The sequence below is a fragment of the Penaeus monodon genome, chromosome 9 (assembly GCF_015228065.2).
Source record: "Penaeus monodon isolate SGIC_2016 chromosome 9, NSTDA_Pmon_1, whole genome shotgun sequence".
Lineage (NCBI taxonomy): Eukaryota > Metazoa > Arthropoda > Malacostraca > Decapoda > Penaeidae > Penaeus > Penaeus monodon.
The window spans coordinates 14762209-14789708 of NC_051394.1; the positions used below are offsets into that span (position 1 = coordinate 14762209).

The 27500-nt window shown below is 46.8% G+C and overlaps 1 protein-coding gene across 6 annotated transcripts in view; it reads right to left on the bottom strand.

Annotated features, from left to right (window-relative positions):
• The window catches only part of LOC119576971 (ETS-like protein pointed), a 134656-nt gene that overhangs the window by 44575 nt on the left and 62581 nt on the right, over nucleotides 1–27500 (bottom strand). For 4 of the 6 annotated variants that reach the window (XM_037924633.1, XM_037924635.1, XM_037924632.1 and 1 more), the window contains exon 3: nucleotides 72–188. In XM_037924633.1, the coding sequence (XP_037780561.1) occupies nucleotides 72–188 (117 nt within the window). Of the gene's footprint in view, nucleotides 1–71; nucleotides 189–18862; nucleotides 19303–27500 lie in introns of those variants that run through there. The other 2 variants (XM_037924636.1, XM_037924637.1) reach the window with 2 other exon arrangements.

Sequence of the window (27500 nt, forward strand, 5' to 3'; positions counted from 1 at the left end):
TGAGTAAAATCGTGATAAAAAGAAGAAAAATACATATAAAACTGCTGAAAAAAACAGGGGATTTCCATTACCTTTGGTGATGTTGTGTTTCTCCCTCTCCTTCTCCCAAGACGCGAAGGAGGCCCTGAGAGCGTCAGTCATCTTCTTGGTTGTGCCCGGCGTGAGGGGAGGGACCGGCGCCGGCAGGTCTGGCGGGGAGAGAATAGCGAATTAGGTCGCAGGTCATAACAGATCAAAACGGATTATCATAATCTTTATATTATGAGGAGTAATCAAATTGATATAACTATATGTTGCTCTTATAGTTTTATATCTTCTGATGATAAAAGATGCAGCTTACTGCAATGAATCAGAATCAGCATATCGTTCTCATATTTCCACTACAAAGAATGTTTTATATAAAAAACGCATTTTCAGTAAAAAAAAGTCATCATGCTATTATACTACGCCTTGCACATTGCGAATGGTCTGTGGTCCAACCAAGGTTAATGATACATAAACAAACCACACAGGGCGAGTAAAACGTGATGCCATGAGAAACTCTTGCCGTTTTTGCCCCGAGATCGTCACATCTGGAGACGGACGAAATCAGCACAAGAACATCAACATAAATATGAATATGATAAAAGACGTCTTGAAGAAAATGAACCCATGAACCCCTTGTCACTCACCCTCCCCTCCCCTACCCCTCCTCCTTCAACCCTTCTCCCGCTTCTCAGGAAACGACAAAGCTTTCAAAGTCCCCCCTCCCTCCCTCCCCTCCCTCCTCCCCCTCCTTAGTCACCCCCCCCCCACACAGCCGTTCCTCCGGCGTTGTACAATGCTGATAATTTACAACACGGAAAGAAATATAACCCAAAGACAACAGACGACCTGAGCCCCAAATCTCAGCACGAGCCTCGACCGTTGGGACATGTGATAGAGCGGAGAGTTGAGGTTTACCTCTCTCTCTCTCTCTCTCTCTCTCTCTCTCTCTCTCTCTCTCTCTCTCTCTCTCTCTCTCTCTCTCTCTCTCTCTCTCTCTCTATGTGTGTGTGTGTGTGTGTAATTATCTGTTCTGTATTCCTTTGTATATCTCTCGTCTCTCCTTAACTTTATTTACATCTTTCCTCCCCCTTTTCTCTCACTCTCTCTCTCTCTCTCTCTCTCTCTCTCTCTCTCTCTCTCTCTCTCTCTCTCTCTCTCTCTCTCTCTCTCTCTCCTCACACATTTTTTTATATAACCAGGCCTACCCGTCCTTTTCTCTCGGGCACTTACATCTTTCACAACAACTCGTCTTTTTATTGACTCCATTCTCCCCATCTTTTCCCATATAATCTCCTATTTTGTCAAAGGCGACGACTCCTTCGTCCCCTGTCATTGTGCAAGAAAGACAAACATCAAAAAAGGGGGAAAAGCCTAACCAGCGCCGAGGGGAAACAAGAGGGGAAACGAGGAAGCAACGGTCGGGCATAAAACAACGGAAAACAACGGCCGAGGGGAAATAAACGATGTGCCTGAAACCCGACCACAGGAGGAGCAGGAGGAGGAGGAGGAGGGGGAGAGGGGGAGGAGGAGGAGGAGGAGGAGGAGGAGGAGGAGGAGGAGGAGGAGGAGGAGGGAGAGGGGAGAGGAGGAGAAGGAGGAGGAGAGAGGAGGAGGAGGAGGAGAGGAGGAGGAGGAGGAGGAAGAGGAGGAGGAGGAGAAGAAGAAGAAGAAGGAGGTGGCGTCCCCTCACCTCACCGCAAACCCCTATCACCCTTCTTACCTCCCCTCTCCCCTCCCTCTTTTCTTCTTCCCTGTGCCCATTATTCATCCGTTTCTCAATTCTTGGTTCCTCAGTTTATACGTCTTTACCGTCTCTTCCTCTACCCCCCCTTTATCTTCGTTTCCCCCCTCCTACCCCTCTACCCCTCCCCTCCCTCCTCAGCGCATGCGAAGTGACGTCACGGAGCCATTCATCACATCGCGTCGCAGCGCAGATTCAGTGTCCTCGCTCAATCCTGCGTGACCACGGCTGTGCTCGCAGAGGAAGACTTGGCGGAAGAGATAAAGAGGGCTAGAGAGAAGAAAGCGATTTATTTGAAGGAGGTGGAAGAGTCGATATAACAGGATGAATGAATGGAGATGGGGGTGAATAAATAAACGCCAAGCAGTCAACCTACTCATGTCATAATCGTAGAACTATTTCAGATCGCAAGACCGTGATTTCCCGTGCACGCATCCTTGCCGTCGTCCGCACATAAGCCCAATGGCACTCCCCTCCCCCCCCCCTTTTTTTTACCTCTCTCTCTCCTACCCCCCCCCCCCCGGCTACGCGAGCGAGAGGTGCATTACCGACCCCAAATGAACCGGGATTTCGAAAGGGCCACAAAAAAGGGCGAGGGAGGGAAACGGGTTATCGCGGGTAATCTGAGCTGTGAGCACTATCGCTACAGTGCCAGCGGCTTGTGGTCGTAGCACTCAGGGCCCGCTCCGCTGTCACCCCCGTTGTATGGTGCCTGCTAAATAGGATAAGGCATTGGGGGAGTGAGGTGACTGTCCCAGCTATCGGGACAAGCATCGTGGGTGTCTTTGTATCACAGGGAAAAGGCCACCAACCAGATAACGAAAACAAAAGGAATCAATAAACAAAGGATTTCGTGATTGTAATCAAATGTCTCTCACTTGGAAATATAAGTTAAAGGATACGTAATGGAATGTGATTAGGGAAAATCAGCTCAAAGTTTCCTTCGAAGAGCAATACATCACGACTTTTAGACATTAGAGGCTAACTCGACGGCGGCAGAAGGAAGCAAGGTAGCCTTTAGGAACATCTCTGAACAGCTGAGAGGGCGAGGAGGGGGAAGAGGGTGCGGGCGGAGGGGGTGTGGGGTAACCGCCAGGCACATTAAGGCATTCCGCGGGCGCATAGAGGCACAGCCAGGGCGGAAGAAGGATGGCGAGGATCAACAATGAATTATGAGGCGCATCCAAGATCCATATCAGATCGGCGGGCGAAGCAAAGAGGCTGGCGCAGAGACAAAAAAAAAAAAAAAAAACAAAAAAATTAAACTGAACCCGGAATCTTCTTAGCGGAGGCGGTGATATCGCTCAGGCATCGCGGCTGAGCCTTGAGAAGCAGCCGCTTCGGCTTAAATGTTCTTATCATGTGCACAACCGCCCGGCCTTGGTGGCACTCGCAGGACCGTGCCAGTGCCACCAGGCCATCCGGATGCTCAACAGCGCACACCGACACCCGACACCGCGCACATGCCGGCTCACACATGGTGGCCCCGGACCGACCTGGCTTTATGGCCCGTCTCCGCCTTCCATGTGGCACTGGCTGCTTCTCCTCTCGTGGAACTGTCATTGTGGCACTGCTCACGCCGGGCGCCATACGGACACCTTGGCGCACGAGCGAGGACGCTCACATGCAGGGAAAAAAACAAAATGAAAATATCTGGAAGCTTTGCGGGAAACAGTTCCATAAAAGGGCGACCGAACGCCTCGCTGTTGACACCCCACCCCTGCCCTCGGCCGCCGCGGTGCAGGTGAGTGACGCAACAGGTCGCATCGGCCGTAACCTGTTGCCGGCCACCGCGAAAACCACGTGCAGGCCAGCCGCCAACACGCGGTGATGCGCGCGGGACCTGCGCGTCCCGCTCGCGGCCATCATGAATCCTGGAGACCATTGCGCTAAAAGAAACGAAGGAGTTTCTTTAGTTTCTTTTGATTTTATCCTTCAATTGTTTTCTGAAAAATTTTCTACGTGAACGGTAATGATCACAATGGTCTTGTACAAAAAAAAAGATGAAAAATATCAACATCTGGTCCCTGACATAATGGGCCGATAAAGTGTCATGCCATGTCATCATTCCCCTCCCCTTTCTCTCTGGTCGTGAGAGTGAGGGGAAGTGCGACCTTCAGGTACACGTGTGACAGTTCCCTTCCCCTCGGAGGGGAAACACCACCACTTAACCCGTGTTTCCCTTTCTTCTCACGCACACACGTACGCACGGACATACACGCGTAATGTGACTGTTCTAGCAAGTACTTGACATACTGGCATCCTCTATAATATAATGGGTCCTCAAACATCCCAAACAAGGAGGAACGTTGCGACCAGCTTATGACAATACTATATTTTGCTGAAATCTTTTGTAAGCCTGACAACAACAAAAATAATTACAGTAACAATAACAAAAGAAAATCAGAACAGATAACTATAATGACTAAAACAATAAATCAATATAATGAAATCAATAAGTAATAAGTAATGACACAGCTACGTAAAATGAGAACAGGAACGGAAAGGAAGAAAAGGAAGGAAGACGCGAGTGCCCCAGGGAGGGTGGGAGAGAGAAAGAGAAAGAGAAAGAGAAAGAGAAAGAGAAAGAGAGAAAGAAAGAGAAAAAGAAAAGAAAGAGAAAGAGAAAGAGAGAAAAGGGTGAGGTGCAGAGGGGGAGGGGGTAGGAGGGGGGGCGCAAAGGGGTGGCACCGCGACACATGGCACCTCCGACGTCAAGTTCTCGTGGGAAGACAACCATTTCTGGGGACTCGAGACAATATATCTTGAAGTGTATGAATGTGACATGATTTCTGGTCATTTCCTTACGAAGATCTTCCCATGACAAAGAGACACGTTTTTTTTCGAGATTGTATCTTCCAAAAGTACAACTCTTGGCCATGAGTTAAAAATGATAAATATCTTTTATGGTAATAACAATAACGAAAATATCATAAAAAATAAACACTGAAAAATACAAAACCTAAAAAAAACGAAAATAAACAACTTCAAGAAAGAAACATCAAAACATCATAACGTATAAACACATGACAAAAAAAATACAACAAACAAGAAAAAACAAGACTACAAAGAACAAGAAAAAACAAAGACAAAAGAAAACAAGAAAAAAAACAAAGACAAAAGAAAACAAGAAAAAAACAAAGACAAAAGAAAACAAGACAAAACATAAGAAAAAAAACAAAGACAATAGAAAACAAGAAAAAGACGAAAAAAGAAAAGAAAAAAATAAACAAGACGAAAACCACGAAGCATATTGAGCAGGAGGTCAAGATATCCGTCAGCAGCTTGGTCACACCTGCTTCTGCTCGCCAGTTCCAAGAGGGGAGGGTAGCAGGGGGAGGGGGGGAGCGCTCCCACGAGGCCTTTGCGAGGGGAAAGGAGGGGAAAGGGTGAAAGAGGGAACAGAAGAAAACTAGGAAGTGAAAAAGGGGAAATAGTGGAAATACAAATAAAAAATAAGAATAAAAATATTAAAACAAACCAAAAAAGGAAGGGTGACATGAACGTGGACGAGCGAGAAAATGTATGTTAACGAACAAAATGGAAAAGGGGAGAGAAAAGAACGACTGGTAGCGATTTGAAGAACGGAACTGTGAGGCACTTGATTCAGGCAAAAATGAATAAATAAATAAATAAATAAAATAACAAAAAAAATACCTCATTCATAATACAAGTCATATATATGTACATGTTTATTTGTCTAACACACACACACACACAAATGTGTGTGTGTGTGTGTGTGTGTGTGTGTGTGTGTGTGTGTGTGTGTGTGTGTGTGTGTGTGTGTGTGTGTGTGTGTGTGTGTGTGAGTGTGAGTGTGAGTGAGTGTGAGTGTGAGTGTGAGTGTGAGTGTGAGTGTGAGTGTGAGTGTGAGTGTGTGTGAGTGTGAGTGTGTGTGTCTATTATCCCAGATAACTGTTCGTCAAACACAAAATGGAAGAGATGAGCCAGTGCAAGAGAAAATCCTGCGGAAACTCCAGCGAGGATGAAACTCATTCTGCGGTAATATGTATTAAGGACTTCCTTCCCCGCTTGATGTACGCGACTCAATCCATTTACGCATAAAACGATAAATATTAGAGTTAAACAAATGAATAATGAACAGTCATTTCCACGGATTATTCGGCGGTTACAAAATTCAAGAGACAAATTATTTCTTAACATAACATCCTGTTTTCTCTCCATCTCTCGTCTCTCTCTCTCTCTCTCTCTCGTTGTTTCTCCCTATTCCTCAAACACATCAAACACATCACTCACATCTGCCCTTAATAGGCGCCGATGAACGTGAAATTTTAAAAACAAAGGTCGGTAGTCCCGCGGCACGCATGCGCTGTGTAATTTGCCTGACTGGGTAACGATTACTTCTCGCCGCCAACTACCAATTACGACGCCTATTACGACCGCCTCATCTGCAGTTTCCACCGGCTGCGCGACGGCCCGGCGAGGGCAAATGACTTATTGGGCATGAATAAATTATTAGGTAGGTTACCCTTGAGAAGCTAATACCAACGGGATAATGCCCGCGAACGGTCATTAATACAACACATGGCCTGTCTCTCTGTCTTAGTTTCTGCCGGACTTCTTCGGTAGGCTTAGCGAACGGCAGGTGGGGCACAGCGAGCCCTCGTGAGCCCTAATCATACACAGAACCCAAAATATCGCGGGTCTCATACCCAGCACTTATAATTAATAAAACCACAAGCAGCACGACACCTTGACTCACGAAGACTGGCCAAGAATGGCATCGCCGCTTCGCTCGCAGGGAAACCTTGAGGAATCTCCTGATCTATTCATCAAGAATGAGACAACAATGTGGGCGTGGGGCGTCGAGGGGCGCCCTGCAAGCCCTCTCACCTTGGAGTGTCCACGCTTGGCTGGGGATCGACGCCGCCCAAATGGGTCACGAGGCCCCGGGAGGGAAGAAGAAACAAAGGATTCTGCTCGCTGAGAGTTACGTCAAGCAGGTCAGTGTCATGTGTGAAAGGGTGCCCGCCCGGGTGCCACCTTCGTGCTCAGCTCACCGCGAGTCTTCGGTGGTAATTAGATTCGTTAACGATTCATAAAGGCAACGGAATTATACCTAATAACCGGTCCGCGTTTCGAAATCAAAATGAAAGTCGCTCTACGAAAATTAAAGTAAGAGAGAAATAAATGGCGAGATGTTCGCTCCGACAGCACCGAATTTCCGCCATTTTCTTTCTCGCCCAAAATCGCCCTTCGGAGGCGACGGATGGCTAGGGTTGGGGGGAGGGGAGGAGGGGGGCGACGCGCGGGAGAATGGGTGATGAAAGATGCATGAGGGGGAGAGGGAGGGGCGAGAAGGAGAGGAAAGCCGAGGGGACAGCGGCGTGGAAAAGGGTCGGGGGATAAAAAGCGGACACTGATGAATACCGGAACTTTCGCAACCAAGGAATTCTCAAAACGCTATTTCCAAAATGATAATTTCTTTAATCCCGTTCTAAGAACTCCATGCTATATCCTCTCCCCCACCTCCCGCCCTTCCCTCTCACGTGAAAGACAAAGAGACGTCCCCAGAAATACCCCCCACCTCCCCCCACACAAACATGGCGGCCGCGAGATCCAGGGCGTCGGCCAAGACGGTGAAGGTTCGTTACTTCGTTAGCATTTGAGTAAGAGGTGGGCGGAGACACGTCGCGGTGCGTGTGTGTGAGCGCGCCCGCCTCCTCCGTCACACGCATTTCCTCCCTTTGGTGCTCGCGGACAAAGGATGGATTCACCGTTGCTCCCTTTATAATGCTGGAAGGATTACTGATCACATGTCACCGGCCAAGGCAAGCAGTGACGCCGCGCCTCAGCCGGGCCGCGCCGAGCGACCGTGCAAGGGAAGACCCGCGGAAGGAGGCAAAATTTGGTGGGAGCAAAAACGTTGGCAGAATCATCCGTGGGTCAGAGAGCACTGCTGAATCACCGGTAGACACTGGTGGCAAGAGGACACTGCTCGCTACGTGCACAAAGACGCGAAAAAGACAGACACACACACACACGTGTGTGTGTGTGTGTGTGTAGGAAAAAGTTATTGGCATTTAATTATTCTCATGTACTTACCTAAACAAGAATCTTACACATACGCTTATACTGTAAGTCTATATATATATATATATATATATATATATATATATATATATATATATATATATATATATAAAATATATATATATATATATATATATATATCACACACACACACACACACACACACACCACACACACACACACACACACACACACACACACACACACACACACACACACACACACAAACGCGCGCGCGGTTACATTCGCATTCCTCTCTCTCTCTCTCTCTCTCTCTCTCTCTCTCTCTCTCTCTCTCTCTCTCTCTCTCTCTCTCTCTCTCTCTCTCTCTCTCTCTCCCCACTCACGAATAAGTGAAAAAAGGCGACGCACGCAAACCGGAAACTACAATTACCCACTCGAACCTCACCAAAAAATCAGCCAACCCCAGCCAATAAGGTCGTTAATAGCCCAGCATTGGGTAGGGCGATCGGTCATAAGGACAACGTGGGAAAGGCGGGTGATGCCCCAGGTGGAGTGCACAGCCTGGCCCCAGACCAGCACAACGTCCCCATTAACAATTACTGATGAATGAATGAATGAGTGAGTGAATGAATGAAGAATCTCTCGGAAGCTGGGTCATATGACGTTAGCAACCGGCAGTAATATCGATTCTGGTTTGATTGTGTTGGAGTCTGTTAATATTAATATATTTTCTGTTATTGAGTTAATTTTAGTTATTGTTAACAATGTCTATTATCATCATTATCATTCTTACTCATTCTTTTAATTATGCCATAATTAGTATAATTGTTGATACTATTATTGTTCCTATCACAACTGTTATCCTTGCAGTAACACTCACCATCATTACCATAATATTATGATTATTATTACCATCATCACCACCACTATTACTATTAAAATCACCATTACTATTACAAGCATAATCATTATCATTATTACTAGCATCACAATTATCCTCCTCCAGATCGCAACAGACATTAACAATACTTCAAGGAAAAATATCCTACCAATATATATTCCAACATCCATATAAGTAGGAGTTTGGGGCTCACCGTAGCCACACCTGCGTTAGGCTATGGGAGCGCCTATTACCTAACCCACGGTAATTACATGAAAATTACCACCATCATCACCCCGTCCCGCTGTCCCGTCTTGGCCTCGTTCGGAAAGTAACTTGGTAACTGATAATATAAATATAAATATAAATATATATATATTTTTTTTTTTTTTTTTTTGAGGGGGTGAGGTCCATTTTGCTTGTGGAGTAATTGCGGTTGATTTGGAGTTATGGGAGTGAAAAGAGATTTTGGGTTCCGATAAAGGTTTATTAGGCAATAAGAATTAGGAGAGATATTATGATTAAGAGGCCTTTAAGGTAATTCCATGAAGGATAAAGTGATGATGATGATGATGATGATGATGATGATGATGATGATGATGATGATGATGATGATGATGATGATGATGATGATGATTGATGATGATGATAAAAATAATAATAATAATAATAATAATAATAATAATAATAATAATAATAATAATAACAATAATGATGATGGTGATGATGATGGTGATGATGACGATGATGATGATGATGATGATGATGATGATGATGATGATGATGATGATGATGATGATGATGATGATGATGATGATGATGATAATGATAATAAGAATGATAATGGTAACGATAACGATAACGATAACGATAACGAAAGTGATAATGACAATGATAACAATAATGACAATGTTAACAGCCCACTAATCGGGATAAAATAAGTCATAATATTAACACAGAACACGCTCGGACTCCCTTACAAAGAGGGACAGCGGAGTGCGGCGCGGAGAGGGAAGGGGGTGGGAGGAGGAGGAGGAGGAGGAAGGATAGGGAGGGAAGGACGGAGGGGGGGGGGGGGGGGGCCAGTTCGGGCCGGCCACCGGAAGCCCAGTAATAATCACCAGGCCAAAGTTGTGACACACCGTCGACTTTCTCCTCGCATACGGGATTAATCTAAATCATAATGGACGTTATGGCCACAGGAAACTCTTACCTGTTTATGTGGGCTCAGGTGACGCTCAGGTCTAGGGGAGAGGGAGAGGGGGGTGGGGGGGGCTCGATTTTTGTGCATGCGCTTGGCGTGTAGGGAGGAAAGATGGAGAAAAGGAGAGAGGAAGAGGAGGGGAGAGGAGAGGAAGAGGAAAAAAGAGAGAGAGGAAGAGGAAAAGAGAGGGAGAGGAAGAGGAAAGGAGAGGGAAAGGAAGAGGAAAGGAGAGGGAAAGGAAGAGAAAAGGGGGAGAAAGGGAAGGGAGAGAGAGGGGGGGGAGGGAGGGGGAGGAAGGGAGAGAGAGAGAGAGAGAGAGAGAGAGAAGAGAGAGAGGAGAGAGAGGAGAGAGAGGAGAGAGAGGGAAGGAAAGAGGGAAAGAGAGAAAGAGAAAATGAGTGAGCGTGAATGTGTGAACGTGTGTGTGCGGGCGTATAGCCTGTATAACCTCTACGCATCCACATCAGCCACTTCAATCCAACGCCAATCAGTCAAAACATTTCCTCTCACTACGCTGACGTACCCAGCCCTGAACTAAGCTTTAAAAAATAAGTGACTCAATTTCCGATTCTTAAAGCCGAAATAGAGGCCCTGTGCCCCCCCCCCGCTCCCCTAGAGTGACGGGGTCGAGTCCCCTTCCCCCAAGACAAACACTCAAATGTCTTGTGCTCGCCGATAACATCTTAAGACGATTGAGACGGTCACGGGTTCTCGGCTTGTTCCTCCATGTACGTGATGACGTGTCTAACGCCGCCGACCTCTCGTTCAGTGTTCAATAATGTTTGTTCATCGTGCCCTCGCCACTGCCCTCTTTCGCCTCCTTTCGGATTTGTTTTTCGCCAGTTTCTTTTTTTTTTCTTTTTTCTTTTGTTCACTTTTCATAGTCTCCTTTACTTACTTTCTTTAGTTGATTCTCTTTCCTTCTTTCGATCTTTCTCTCTCGCTTTCTCTTTCTCTTCTCTCTCTCTCATTCTAGTTTCTTGAACATGTTCTTTCTTTTCCAGGTTGCATTCTTCCTCCTTCTCCTCCTCCTTCTCTATTTCTTCTTTCTCTCACACCTTCTTTCTTTTCTTACTCTTACTCCCATTCTCCATATTCCTCATACTCCTAATACCCCTAATACCCCCCCCTACTCCAACCCCCACCCCATCCTAGGGGCCGACCCTCCACCAACTTTCTCTTCCTCGTTTTATCAAGAGAAATTACATGGTGTGAGATATATATATATATACTGTAGAGGTGATGATGAGTTATTGCCGTTGACCCGCAGGTAGGTCGGTGACTTTCGTGCGTGCGTGCGTGTGTGTGTGTGTGTGTGTGTGTGTGTGTGTGTATGTGTGTGTGTGTGTGTGTGTGGTGTGTGTGTGTGTGTGTGTGTGTGTGTGTGTGTGTGTGTGTGGTGTGTGTGTGTGTGTGCGTGTGTGCGTGCGTGCTGTGCGTGTGTGCGTGTGCGTGTGCGTGTGCGTGTGCGTGTGCGCGTGTGCGTGTGCGCGTGTGTGTGTGTGTGTGCATGTGTGTGCGTGTGCGTGTATGGTGCCCTCTCGTCTACCTGGCAGCCGTCCCCTTTCCTTTTCCCTCCCAAGACGAGAATCTTGATAAAGTCTCAAGTTTACCTTTTCTGTGTTCGAATGACAAAACATGGTCAGAATCCACTGCCGTGTTCCTGTTCCATAGAATCGCCATCCCTTCCGCGCCCCACCTCCCCCCCCCCCCTGCCCTCTCCTTCCTCCCTTCGGAAACCGTATCTCCCCGTCAGGAGTCTCCCCCGCATCCTGCCTCAACGGCATCCCTTCCTCCTCCCGCTAGTGGTACCTGCAGTGTCATTAGCATCCCCGCGGCCTCATCCCCCATCAGTAGCATCGCCCCCCTCGCTGGCAGCGCCCCTCCTCCCTTCCCTTCCCGCCCGCGCCCCCATCCTCCTCCCGGGCACCACTCAGCTGGCCATCAGAGACGTGTTTGTCATCCGTGCCTCTCGCCCCGCCGGCAGGAGGTCCGAACGCATTCCCTTTTCGCACTCGATTATTTCGATCACGCTTGGCGATTCCTCGGTCAATAAAAAGAATAATTACCACATTCACCCAGCCGAAGTGATCGTCGGCGGACACACTACGCTCTGTGTGATGATGAAGTTTAAATGCCTGTTTACATATTGAGTCTGACCCGGTCTTCTTTTTCCGCCGCTCGCTCGCTCTCTTGCCCGAATCGCCCCGTGATGGAGTTTACGTGTCAGACGGCAGTTGTGGGAACCTTTTTTCAGGCATGTCCGGCCGTTTGATGAATGCTCAGTGCCCGGGAGAGGAGCTACAGTTAACTCATTAACAGGTAGACTCCACAGAAGCCACCGTTCCTCGCTCCTCCTATGGCGGTATTACGAAGAATGCTAATTATGAACTACAGCTGGTGAAGATCGCGTTCAAACTCATTTCGTATCGTTATGACTGATGAAATGATGACTGACAAAGTGTTACGGGGTAACTAACGTGCTGTGAAGTCATGACCTACGAAAACGTTTTGGTCTCATGCACTGTTTTACAGCGTGTCGGTAAATATCAGCATATAGAAAATAAACAAAAGGTATAATTGAATGGAACTGGTACATCAGTAAGTGACGATCCCTCAACACACTCAAGACTCATAAAATAGGTGAGGAGGTCCTGGCGTCACGCAGCGCACAACGAACTCATCTTCGTGTGAGTTCGTCAACACTTATGACACATCAACGCGGGGTGATGGAGTGGGGAAAGAGAGGGGGACTCCTCGCCCCGGGCCTGAGTGGGGAAACCCGAGCATGAAGCAACACCTCCGATGAACCCCTCGTACCCCTATTACTCTCCCTAGCATCGGCGCCCTTTGTCTGTTTGTCTTTGTGTCTGTTTCGTCTGTCTGCCCGTGTGCCTGCCTGTCTGTATATCTACCTGTCTCTGTGTGCCCGTCTGTCTGCCTCTATCTGTCTGTCTGTCTATCTGTTTCTGTTTGTCTGTCTGTCTATCTGTTTCTGTCTGTCTGTCTGTCTGTCTGTCTGTCTGTCTGTCTGTCTGTCTGTCTGTCTGTCTGTCTGTCTGTCTGTCTGTCTGTCTGTCTGTCCGTCTGTCTGTCTTTCTGTCTGCCTGTCTCTCTCTCTCTCTCGTGAATCCAGGTCAATCGCACCACGACAAAAGTATCACTGAAACATCAACAGCATCAGTCAGTGCAGAAGGGTGTAAGGGAAGGAAGTGGAGGATAGAAGACAGGGGAAGGGGGAGGGGGAGCGCACGGGGAACTGGGGTGGTGCAAGGAGAGCGAGGAGGGAGGGTGCAAGGAGAGCGAGGGGGAGGGTGTGTGTGCAAGAGAGTGAGGGGGAGGGGGGTGCAAAAGAGTAAGGAGGAGGAGGAGGGGGGGTGCGAGAGCGCGAGGGGGCACCACGGCCGGGGTCGTCCCACGGTGCTCTCGCTACCTGCAGTCGAGCCCCTGGAAAAGCACCAATCTGGATGAGCCGAGCGAGCGCGTTTCCCAGTGTGGCACGGAAAGGCTTGGGTCACCGCGGGTCAGAGGGCATGGGAGGGAGGCTGAGGTTGGGAAGGAAGAGAGGGGAGTGGGTGGAGCTGGGATGGGGTGGGGGAGAAAGGTAGGAGAAAGAGGTAGAAAGGGGGAGGAGAGTTGGAGGAGGAGAGGGGCTCACGCAAAGGTTGCCAAGAGCAAATGCGGCAGGGGAGGGTAGCCGGAGAAAGAAAAATCCGCAAAACATGACTTATTTGCAACCTGCCATTTCTCCCATCCTTGTCATCGGATGTATCCAGACGTTTCCACAAGCGCAGCGAGTGTACCAGTTGCTGACAGGTACCGGATCCTGCCCACGGTCTCACCCGTATTATTCAACATCTTAACCCGCCCGCTCCGACGCTGTCGATGTCCCGGTCCGGCCGCCCACTCTTCCCCCAGGTCCCTGCTTGTTGTTGGAGGGCCCCCCTGGGCTCCTTGAATCCTGGTGGAAGTCTCGCCTCCCCGTGGGAGCTAGGAGGCGAGCAGCGGGCCCGCGCTCCCTCGGATACTCCCTCGGGCTCCGGAGGTCCCCCAGGCTGGGGCTCCCACGCAAGGGTCAGGCGGCGGGTCACAGGAACTTTGCCTCGCGCGTACAAGTGGCCGTAGGGGATTCCTCGGATCCTGGCGAGTCGGGCCGCCCGCGACCGTCGCCTTCATAACATCGCTCGCAACGACAATTCATGCATGCGCAGGCGTTGTCGCTGCCTCTGACCCCTGAGAGAGACCCCGGCGGCCGTTGCCGCTACGCCCCTGGTGCTGCTCCCGGTGGCGCGTTAGAATAACAAATTACGGCATTATCACTTCGCACATAACGGGCTTCCAATAGGAATGGTTATTTGCAGCTAATAAAACTTTAGCCAGCAGAGTCTTGCATACGAACACACCTAAAAGAACATCCTATTTCCAGTTCCCACTAAGGTAAATAACACATAACAGTTACCTGTTGTCCCCGGGTGTGGTGGCGCAGCCGAGGGGGCTGGTGACGCAGGGCGGCCGCTGGGCATCGCCTCCTCCGCCTGATCCAACCCACTTTTTTGGCTACTTCCTCCCGCACTCTCCCGTTACCGCCGATACACTTTCTTTGTTTCTCTGCCGGCACGGCTCCGAACTGCTCATCGTCCGACGACCATTCCCGAGGGTCGTCGCCGTCGTCGCCGCGCCCCGTGACCTGGCCCTGGTCGTTAACCCTCGGGCGTGACGCTCTCCGACATCGTGCAGATCGGGCGCCGCCGAATCCAGAGTCGCTGCGTCCCGGGGATCAGGCGAGGGACGCGATCCCGTCACAAAGTGCGGGGTTGTGTTACGAGAGCGAAATGCGGTCCACGTAGAAGAGGTGTTGGGGCGGGAGGGATGGCTGCCGCCCCTGCTCTGCCCCGCGGCTTGTGGCAGTTTTTACACCCACTTCCTCCCAACTGATTCACTCATTTACCACCATGCTGAGTCTTTGTGAATGACTGCGTTCACTTGATGGTCCGCCATGTTACACGCCAAATGACGGCCGTGTCGGGTTGCCGGCCTGATGACGGACTTGTGTTGATAACCTGTTATGATACATCACGCTCGCTGCATCGCGTTCGGCGGAACCTCCATATTACGATCCGGTCGTAATGAGTCCCTATCACATGCTCTCCTCCGCCCTCTCTTGCAAGAATCTTGACGGATTGACCCACGGGTTGCAAGGCAGGGGACTGGCTAAACACTCGTTGATTTGAACGAGAGAATCTGACTGAGCGACGAACCACATCTTGCAAAGAAATCGCCCCGAATCCCGCAGAAGATCCGAGAGCTGATACATCCGCTACGAGTCTACACTGCGCGTAAACATGCATATAAAATGAAACGCTCGACCTCTCTCTCGAGGAGGTCCGGGAACCACCGGAAACGCGCGTGTATTTGTGTGCATGTGCGAGCGCGTGTACGTGTGTGTGTATTTGTGTGTAAATATGTAGTGTGTTCGTGTGTGAACGTCCACGTGTGTGTATTTAATATAATATGTGCTTATATTCTTTTATACAATTTGCTTTGACTACATGGGTGAGTCTGTGTTCTTACGTCCGCCCATATGTATATGTTTCTGCGTTTGTTTCACGAACGTATTGTCACAAGGTGTTGGAAGAGTTGCCGAGTGTTTATGCATGAGAGTGAGCGCACAAGAGTGAGTACGAGATTAAGTGGCATTGAGTGTGCATGAGAGTGAAGCGAGAGTAACCACCATCATGAGAACAATGAGGACAGTGCCACCGGTACACATTGTCATGAGAGAGGCGAGTGTTAGGGACCGTGTTAGGCCTCGCCTCCATGATGGTCTAGTGAGCGATTTATTAGCTAGGTCCCCCCCCCCCCCAACCTCAATCCTGCACTACACTGGGAGGGCTGGAGGATGTGATACAGTGCCACCATGGTGACTAGCATTCCCGCGCTGGTTAGCGGCTTTACCATCACTGTGTCCAGGAATATCTAGGGCTGCTATCTCACGCTTCAAAATTACCAGCGCTGTGCCCAGTACTACTACCATCATACTGACCAACGCTGGTCATCCTCGTCCTTAACAAGGCATCAAGGCGGCCCTCCCCCTCCCGCCCCTGCCCCCACCACACCAGTCAACAGGTGGTGGCTGTATAATAAAAGTTTATCATTCAACTGGCCCCTTAACCCCCCCCCCACTCAACTCGCCACCGCCCTCTGCCAACAACCACGTCTTTGATGCCAACTAATACGTGTGCTTCTACGCCCTCGGCCGCCGCAGGAAACCTTTCGCCGGGGAGATCGTCAGAGACACCACAATACCTCGCCTCTACCGTGGAAGCGCCAGCGCCTTCTCAGGAGCAGAGGCAACCCAAGCAGCGCAGCCAATCCAGTTCCGATAATCCCGAGGACATATTGGTAACGCTGTTCTTGGCGTCTTTTCTGGATTTCCTTCTTAAGTCACGCCGTAACCCAACCCGGACCCGCGCGTTACATAAAGAGGAATTAACTAGCCATCGCCGGACCACGTCAATAATGGAACCGCCCGCAAGATCGCAGACACGCCTCGCCAGCCCTCTCCCCGCCAGCTCGCGAGCTGCCCGAGGGGTAAATTGATACAGCATAATCGTCCAGAACGATAAACAAATTACAAATATCTGCTTACACTGCCACAAGAGGCGGGGCAGGGGAAAAATCGGGGCACCAAGGGGGGCCGTCGGAAATGGGCGCGAAAGGCCGGGTGAGCGAGCCGAAGAATGGCCGCCCACAATAGCCGAATCATCCGCGTCGCATCGAGTGAACACGGATAAAGCGCCGACACAATGAGAAGTTAAAATGGCCGGACTCTGGAAGTTTACACACCCAAAAGGAGGAGATTTAAAACTCGACCGCACAATTGTAGCCCACTTTTGTTGTCGGGCACAAGAAGGAAGCGGAGCTATATGGCGCGAGAGAACGCACAAGGCCCGCGGATGGAGAGGGTGGACTGACTGAGGTGGAAGCGATGGGTTTAGGGGAACAGAAGAGGAAGAGGAGAGGGAGAGAAAGAAAAAAGACAGAGAGGTATAGGCAGAAGGGGAAAGGACACGCGTGAGAAAGGAGGAAATGTCTTGTGAGAAGATGGTACAAGGATGAGTCTCACATCGAAGTCTTAGAACAGAATCCAGGCAGCAGAGGCAAAGGTCCGTGGATATTTCAGTGACAGGACAAAGCGTTCTACATGGAAGTGTACGTCGATCCTTGGGGCTTCCTACACGCAGGGGGTGTCTCCAGTCCTACAAAACGGCGTGACCTGCGTCCTACGAGAAAGGGAAGGCGGACACACGCAAGCAAAGTAACAGTGGCGAGGCGGACGCACGCAAGCCATACACCGTCCGAGCGGGCGGTCCGAACCTGCCTCGGCACTGATAATATATATCATGGTGCCCGGAGGCCTCAGGGGGCATCCTCCCCGGGGCCTCTGCCTGCCCCCTCCACCATTTGGCCACTTTGCGTGGTGGTTGGGCGCTGTGCCCTCTCTCCCTCCCTCCCTCCCACCCTCTCCGCACTCTTCACTAAGCCCTCCCCCACCCCCCCCAGCGGCCGGATGACACCCATTACCATCGGCTGGTGCCAGATATACGGTAAATCAAACACGTCTCACTCACTGGCGAGGTATACCTGGGTTATATCCAGCAAAGCGTGTGCTCCCTGATCCGCATATTCATCGCATGAGGCAGTCTTCCGACAGAATACCAATCGGTTCTAAAAATACAAGGTGAAGAGGCGAAGCCGAAGGTAGATCACCGATGGCGACACAATTCAATCCATCGCGCACGTCATTCCGGACACAAGACATCAAGTCGCACCAGGACAGAATGTGAAGATGTGATGGGCTCGCGTAGAGGTGAGGATGGAGGGGCGAAGGGAGAATGACACCCTAGATTAAGGGGGGAGGGAGGCTGCTGGTGAAACATGACCTCCCCTCCGGCCCGGCCACCGGAAGAACCCGTGTGGGAGAAAAAGAAATTAAAGATGGCAAACGAACATCATGAGATGCATGTTTTGGAGCATCAACATGGCGGAGACTTTACCGAATTCAAGGAAAGGAACTGCCGGGACAGTGAAAAACTCTCATCAGATGGATCTCGAAGTCGCACTTTTGCTTCACGAACCAAAATCGGGAAAGAAGCTCAGATCCGTACTTTCCAAATAGTCCTTTCAGCTTTCGCCAAAGCCTTTCCACCGCTTATGGACACAGGGTCAAATTTTATATAAAAAGGTTATATCCCGAGCCCTGAAAAAGAGTAAAGGCGGTAAGCTCCGCCCCCTGGGGACGGCGGCGGGTTGGGGAGACCGAGTGGGCGGGGCCTAGCTCTCCGGAGCTCCACCCGCCGGAAGTCGAGCTTTTAGTCTATTTCTCTCTCATAAAGACGGTGGTGAAGTTTAAAATTTTCGGACGAATGTGTACCGACGGCAAATATCATTCGCCGCAAGTTTTATCTCCACAAGGAGCGAGGTTTCCGTGTATCAAAGACGAACAGGGAATGGCGTGAAGGAGGGAGCTGGGGGGAGAAGAGGGACAGGGAGGAGGGGCGCGAGCAGGGGACGGCCGGAAGTGGGGGGAGGGGGCAGAGGTTACAGGTAGCGTCCCAGAGGGGAAGGGAGACGGAGGGAGGGCCTGCTTCCATCGTGTAATGCAATTTATCTCTCAACTACGCACTTCTCTGATCTTTCCTATTATTCCTACATCGGAAGAAGGGAAGGCTGATGATGTTCCGTGAGCGACTTCAATCTCCCCGAGGTCTCTCTTTTCTTGTAAGAACGCCTCCCCTTAACACTGCGTCGCACAAGACCATCTTAGACTGGTCCACACAAAAGTAAAAAAAAAAAAAATCTTCAGTCCTTCAGCAGCACTGTAGTATCACACAAATAAATCCAGAACAGAAAAAAAACTCAACTCGGGTCATTTCATTTCTCCAAAACACGAAACAAAATCATAAATACACAGATAATTCTTCTTCCTTACCTGACTTAGTGGGTTTGGTAAGCGTCTTCAGTGACTTGATGCCCATCTTGTTTGGCGGGGGCAGGAAATCCACATACATATTATAATAAATAAATAGAAATCTAAACAAATGGTTGGTCTTGACTAGAAAGGTGAAACTAATGTCCACCCACGCGCCTACAGCACCTGCGTTGAAGTCGCTACGAGCGATACACAATCAACGGGAAAATAATATTTATATGTAAAGTTTGCACGTAATCGTATTCTCCCATTCACGAATATCGCTTCCACTGTGATAATGTGCAGTTGATCAGATGACAGTCACCAAGCAGTCCACTGTTAACGTCACATGTGAAAATCTTTTGCACGGGCACCATACTACAATCGTGGAAAAGCATGACCCATGTTGATCTGTCCCGGCTGCGTACGTCCACTATCGACCGTGTCCCAGGATACACTAACCGCGGGACACGACCGAGACTCCTCAGCTGACCCGCCAACTGTTGCCACGCGTATTTAGGCGGAACTCTTTTATTTTTCTTCTAAAACTCTGCAAAGTCTTAATATCAGATTTCACTTATTCGTAAAATGTATCCCCGTTAGAGTAAACACTCGAGGAACTAAAATCATCGCAAATACACGTTAAGAACTGAAGGAAACTGCCGACAAAACCCCGCAAGTATACATTCTGATCTGGCAAACACGTTGACCCGTCGAGCCAGTTGAAGTCGCCGTACCTATCTGGCAACTACCCGTAGGAGGAGAACTTAATTTTATAAGCAAGTATTACCCCTTTTACACGTCGTGTCCATGTAAAAAGCGCGGAGATATTGTAAAAGAATAATGAAATCAGTGATATGGAAAGAAATTTCGCGATTACAACACCAGGAAAGTGGATTTTTTAATCATAAGAGAGATTCACGTCCATAGAATATTGGCGCATGGCAACTCCGAGGTGTCGGAGGTCACATGTACTTCATATATCACACTCAACTTATAGTTTGCCACAAGTTGGGAAGTGATAAAACTAAAAATAGAAGAAAGTGATGGAAATGACACTCTTCTTTTACACTTGGAGATCATATACCGAGCTCAACCACTTACACAAACTTTCCAAGATATCACTAAAAACACATCGATACGCGAGGGGAAAACTGAGAGTCAGACGGCGATCCAGATACGCCATGCAGTATCCGCTTCCATACATCTTTAAGAATTTCAAATCAAGTGTCAAATGTATATTATTTTCCCCTTTTAAATTCATATCCCAAGTCCGAATCCTCGGAAATCCGAAGAACTTGAGAAGAAAAACTGTGAGGCCCCGATCGCAGTGGCTGATGCCCCGCCCTCGTCCACGGAGCGGAAGTTGACGGGTTTATCCTAAGATATAAATGATCTCAAATTATACTCTCCGATTCCGGTCGTTCCAATCCCACCCTCTCAGATGTTCTTCCATTCTACGGTTTTAAATCGGCATCGAAGGAATAGTGAAAGTGTATAAAGAAATGAAATTGAAAATGTATAGATCCTAATAACTCACTTATATTTGCATCCAGTCTGGCAGTGAGTCAACCGTAGACATGAACGCTGATGCTGTAACACAAAGTATCAGACGCGCAATCAACGGCAAAGTCAACATCTCAACCAGATTCTAAAACCGGCCTCAGAGATTGTGGTGTTGCTTCGACCGCAGTTTTCTTCTTTCCTTTACCATGATAAAAGAAGAGCATCCGACATTAAGTGAAGAGAAAAGGAATTTGAAATCTTAGATAGACAAAGAAGCACACACACACACACTCACACACACACACTCACTCACTCACTCACTCAAGCGAACGACACTACAGAGGAGAGGAAAAATGAAGCCAGGGATAATGCAATAAAGCATATAAAAACGGTGAAGAAATAAGAGAAAATTAGATGACAGAGCAGGAAAAGTGAGGCGTGAAGGGTAAAGGGGGGAGAGACTAAAGACTGGTAAATGACAGAAATAACATATGAGAAAGACATATATATATATATATATATATATATATATATATATATATATATATATATATATATTTATTTAATATATATGTATATATATATACATATATATATATATATATATATATATATATATATATATATAGAGAGAGAGAGAGAGAGAGAGAGAGAGAGAGAGAGAAAGGAATAAAAGAGAGAGAAAGAGAGAGAGAGAGAGTAAGGATAAAAGAGAGGGAGAGAGAGTAATGATAGAAGAGAGAGAGATAGAGTAAAGATAGAAGAGAGAGAGAGATACAGAGAGTAAGGATAAAAGAGAGAGAAAAGCAATAGTGTGTTAGAACTCATGAACGAACCGTAAGCACCATGAATGGGAATGAACCAACAGAGGAAGTGACTAATGGGATAAGAAGGTGCGAAATGAGGAACGAGAAAAACAATTTGCATCAATAGGAGAGATAGAAAAGAAAACGGCAAAGAAAGAACGCGATAAATAGGAGAAGAGATAGAAATAAAAAGGAATGGCGAGAGAGAGAGAGAGAGAGAGAGAGAGGGAGAGGGAGAGGGAGAGAGGAGAGGGAGAGGAGAAAGAGAGAGAGAGAGAGAGAGAGAGAGAGAGAGAGAGAGAGAGAGAGAGAGAGAGAGAGAGAGAGAGAGAGAGAGAGAGAGAGAAAGAAGAGAAGAGAGAGAGAGAGAGAGAGAGAGAGAGAGAGAGAGAGAGAGAGAGAGAGAGAGGAGAGCGACGGGGAGGGAGAGAGAGAGAGGAGAGAGAGAGAGAGAAAAAAGAGAGAAGAGAGAGAGAGAGAGGAGAGAGAGAGAGAGAGAGAGAGAGACGAGAGACAGGAGGAGACCAGCGTATGGCGGAGATAAGAGGACACAGAGAAGACCAGAGGCATAGGGGGCAAGACCCGGATACCACCAATATAACCAGTAAGCGAGGGAGACGTCGCCCCTCCATGCAAAACGGTTCTCCGTTGGTTTGTTCTACCACGTGATGATTATGGCACAAAGGTCCACAAGTGCTCTGACCAGCTGGTATTGGCAGCGAATTTACAGCCAACACAATCCTCTCCCTTCATCCTTGACACCCTGATCACCATTATCCAAATATAAACCAGTAAGAGCGTGGCAATCATCCTCGCCATCGCCATGACAACTTGCATACCCCACCACCTATGGCATCATGGCACAATGGTACCAGGGATGGAGTCTGGTGAACTAGACGATCTCTTCTTCTTCTTCTTCTCTCTCTCCCTCTCTCTCTCTCTCTCTCTCTCTCTCTCTCTCCTCTCGCTCTCTCTCTCTCTCTCGCCCTCCCCTCTCTCTCCCCCCTCATCTCCCTCCTCTCTCCGTCTCTCTCTCTCTCTCTCTCACCACACACAGATACATAAATACATACATAATATAAATATAGTTTCAAGTATTATCACTGCCATCACTATTATTGTTGTTATCATTATCGTCGTTCTTGTTACTGTCACATCATTATTATTATTATCATTATCATTACTTTTATTATTGTTATCATTACTATCGTTATAACTGTTCATTATTATTATTATTATTATTATTATTATTATTATTAATATTATTATTATTATTAATGATAAAAATAATATTATCATCACTATTATTATTTCATTAGTATCATTACTATTATTATTATTATTATATTATTATTATTGTTATTATTATTATAATCATTATTATCATCTTAATCATTATTAACATTTATCATCATTATTATCTTAATTATAATTAACATTTATTATCATTGTCATTATTATCAACGTTATCATTATAATATGTTAATTTTATTGATATTCCTGTTATTTCTAATATTCTCAATACCATTTTGATTTTCAGTTTTCCAATGTTATGGCCATTACCGTCTTCAATAATATTCTTATAACTATCATCGTAATTATCATATTTGTTGTTACTACTGCCATCAACATTGATCATTTTATTAACATTTGCTGTATATTATTGTTACTGTTATTATCATTACCCTCATCATTTTTGTCATTAACATTATCTTTATCATCACTGTTATTAGTATCATTTTTACCATTCTCATATCACGATGCCATTATCATTATCGTCATCATCGTCATCGTCATCGTCATCGTCATCGTCATCGTCATCTTCATCATCATCTTCATCTTCATCTTCACTTCATCTTCATCTTCTCTTCTCTTCATCTTCTCATCACACTCATCATTTTGTTACATTTTTATTTAAAATTTTTTTATTTTTTTTTATTTTTTATTAATTATTTATTATTATTTTTTTATTATTATTATCATTTATATTATCTTACATCATCTCATCATCATTGGTATTTTTAATATCATTATTTCTTATCATTACATTTTATCATCATTTTCATTATAATCATCCTTATCCTATCGTCACTTATTATTTATCGTCCCCATTTTATTATCAGTCAAAATTTTTTTTTTTTTCGTTACCCTTATTATCATTTTTTCTAACCAAAACAAACTAACTGAGATCATTTAATCAAAGCCAAAAAACGAAAACCAAATTTCCCAAATTTTTTTTTTTTTTGACTTTTAATTTTTTTAAAATTTTTTTTAAAAAAATTTTTCTACCCTTTTTTTAAATTTTCCCTTTTCCCCCTTATCTTTCCCTCCCCCTTTTTTTTCTTTTTCCATCCTCCTTTTTTTTCTTTTTTTCCTTTCTAAATTCATCCCATCCCTGCCTTTTTTTTTTCCCCCCCATCTTTCCCCCTTTTTCCCCCATTTTTTTTCCCTTTTTCCCCCTTCCCCCCTTTCCCCCTCCCCCTCCCCCCCTTTTTCCCCTTTTTTCCCCCACCCCTCATTTTTCCCCCTTTTTTTACTTCCCTCCTCCCTCCCCCCTTTTTTTTCCCCCCTTTTCTTTTCTTTTCCCCCTCCCCCTTTCCCCCCTCTCTCCTTCCCCCCCCCTTTCCCCCCTCTTTTTTTTTTAAATTTTTTTTCCCTTTCCCCCATTAAAACCCCCTTTTTTTCTTTTTTTTTTTTGTTTACCCTTTTTAAATAAAAAAAAATTTTCCCTTTTTTTATTTTTTTTTCCTCGAAAACGGGGGGCCACCCCTTTCCCCCTCTTTTTTGTATTAATTTTTTTGTCCTCTTTTTTTTTTTTATTTTTTGGTGTTTCCCCTTTTTTTTTTTTTTTTTCCCCCTCTCTTTCTTTTTTTTTTTTTTTTTTTTTCCCCTTTTTTTTTTTTTTTTATTTCCGCCTTTTTTCCCCTCCCTCCTTCTCTCTTCCCTCTCTCCCCTTTCCTCCCCTCCCCTCTCTTTTTCCCTCTCTCTCCTTCTCTTCCCTCTCTCTCTCTTCTCTCTCTCCTCTCCTTCCCCTTCTCTCTCCCCCTCTTTTTCCCCTCTCTCTTCCCCCTCCCCTCTCCCTTTCCCCTCTCCCTCTCCCTCACTCCCTCTCACTCACACCCTCTCTCTCACTCCCTTTTTCTCCCTCTCCCTCCCCCCCCCCCTCCTCTTCCTCTCCTCTTTCCCCCTTCCCCCCTCTCCTCACCCCCCGTTCTCCCCCACCTTCTCCCCTCTCGCTCTCCCTCCCTTCTCTCCCTTCCCCCTCCCTCTTCCTCTCTCTTCCTCCCTCTCCTCCTCTTTCTCTCCTTCTCTCTCTCCCTTTCCTCTTATTAAAACTCCATCTTTTTTCCCACCCTCTTATTCCCTGCATCCCTAATCACGCCCGTTTCTCCAATCCTCTTCATTGGGGAGGGGGGGGAGGTAGACTGAGTAACAAATCCGGTCGGAATTGGGGTGAGAAAAAGGGGAAAGGGGGGAGAGGGGCCGAGGGGGAAGGGGGCGGCGGGGCGGTGGCTGGGGAGGGTCGGGGTAAGGCGGCGGGAGGCGTTGTTCCGACGTTGTGTGTGTCAGGAGGAACTGCATTCGAGTCCAGGGCATCCAGGTGCGTTCGCCGAATAAGGTCACAGTTTTTGATCCAGTTATAGACAAGATCGTGGCGACAGAATCGAGCCCGGGAGCGAGGCCGAGGGAGCTAGCGGGGGGGGGGGGAAAGGGGGCCCGCGCAGTGGGGATTTTTGTGAATAATACCTCCTACCGGTCCCAGCGAGCTCCCACAGCACTTCGCCCCCCCCCCCCCGGGCCCACCCTCCGCCGCTTTTTGGGGGCGGGGCATTTGGGGCGCCTCTATTAAACCCCCCAACCCTTATGGCGTACTTCTTTTACCATGCTACATGCGCCTATGAATATTAGTTCCTGTCCGAGCCACACCTCCATCTGACGGTGGATTTACAAGGTAATGAACGCCAGAGAAAAATACAATTAGGAGATGAAAACTTAATACCCGCCATTCAACCTTGCTGACTCATCCGAGCGTGCGAATTTAGTTCTTCGGTGTCCCCATCGCAAGTACTATTTTCCCTCGGTTCTTGTGGCACACTGGGGCCCGTGGACACCACCGGAAGAGAGGCATTGATCCCCAATGTGGTTTCTAAAAGGGTTATTTTTCTCTATCCTTCGCTGCTACCAACTTGTTCCCTAATGTAAGACAAGTGATCCCGGCAGGATGGGGGGAGGGGGCTGTTTCATCGGAAATTTATGAACAAGTATTCTGGAACAAAGCAAATGAAGCCATACAACGCACATGTCGATCGCAAAACATTTTTTCGCTAAAAAACAGCGTTTTGAAAGATGGAAAGTGTTCTTTCTTTCGCTGCCCTCGGACATCGGGAGAGAAAATGAAGAATACACCAACCACATGAACTACACTAAAAATAATACGAAAAGGTTGAGTTACCCTTCAGCGCATCCGCGGAGGACGACCTATCCCTTACGGCAACCCTCCGTAGAGGCGATTCTCCCTGGCGCTGAGATGAGAGTAAAAGACCCGCGGCATATCGTAGTAAGCTCCGGATTTTGTGAATGGGACCAGAAGTAGGTTTGCGTGCCCAGGGGTAGGTAGGCAGGGCGTGGGTAGGGGGGAGAAGGGGGAGGAGGAGGAGGGAAGCAGAGGGTATTTCTAGGGATGTCGGACTCTTAGTGCTGACGGATGGGAGGTGCTTGAAGGACGCCTCAAAGGACTTTCCTCTCCTCGAGATCTGTGTCCTTTGTTCGAGTTGATATTTGTTGAAATATTGAATGTCCTTTGTTACCTGGATCCAATAAAATACTGCTATGCGGATAAGTACAGGCTCATCCTCCACTCTCTCTCTCTCTCTCTCTCCTCTCTCTCATCTCCTCTCTACTCTCTCTTCCCTCTCTCTCTCTCTCGTCTCCTCTCTCTCTCTCTCTCTATTCATATATATATATATATATATATATATATATATATATATATATATATATATATATATATATATATATATATATATATATATATATATATATATATATATATATATATATATATATATGCATAGTCCAAATGGAATATATCAGTACAATTATGAACTGATAGCTACCGAAAACTGTATCACCTACGTAATAGTAAAAATAAAAGGATGCAAATTATGAAGCACAATATGACATAGAAAGTGTGTGAAGAAATAGATAAAACAAAAAAATAGAACAGCAGTGCATTTTCTTTGTCGGAAAAAAGCGCGCGAATATCGCCTCATTAATATTCAAAAACAGATATGAACTCATCCGGGTATCTATATATAGCGTTAGAGTAAGATGCAAAGAAGAAAAGAAAAAATATATATATTCTCGTGTTATGACAAAAAAAAAAATACATTAATCAAAAGAAAAATTGGCAAACCAGTAAACCACTTGCAAAAAAAAAAAAAAAAAAAAAAAAAACAGCCTTTCACCGACAGCATCTTTCGAAAGAGGAAACGATCTTATTGTAATTACATATAGCTTCCTGCTCGGTCACACTCGCTCCCCCAACAGCTCATTATCGACCCCCTCCTCCCCCCCACTCACAATCCTCCCCCCCCCTCCCCCTTCCCCTCTTTAAGTACCATTTTCATTCATATTGCTCATGGCTTGCTTCAACCCCCTCCCCCCTCCCCCCCGTCGGTACACCCCTTCCCCTTATACTTTCCACCCTACACCTTTCTAAATGACGTGCGGACTGGGGTGGGGAAGGAGGGAGAGAGGGAGAGAGATAAAGAGAGAGAGGCATAAAGAAAGAGAGAGAGAGAGAGAGAGAGAGAGAGAGAGAGAGAGAGAGAGAGAGAGAGAAGAGAGAGAGAGAGGAGAGAGAGAGAGAGAGAGATATATATACATTTCATATATACATTTCATTATATATACACATATATGATATGTATGTGTACATATATATAATATATATATATATATTATATATATATATATATATATATAATATATATTATATGCATAGTGTGTATATATATATATATATATATATATATATATATTATATATATATAATATATATATATATATATATATATGTAATAGTATATATATGTGTGTGTGTGTGTGTGTGTGTGTGTGTGTTGTGTGTGTGTGTGTGTGTGTGTTGTGTGTGTGTGTGTGTGGTGTGTGTGTGTGATGTGTGTGTGTGTGTGTGTGTTTTGTGTGGTGTGTTTGTGTTTTGTGTGTGTGTGTGTGTGTGTGTGTGTGTGTGTGTGTGTGTGTGTGTGTGTGTGTGTGTGTGTGTGTGTGTGCGTGCGCGCGCGTGCGTGTACACCAACACAACTAAAGGAAGAGAAAACAAA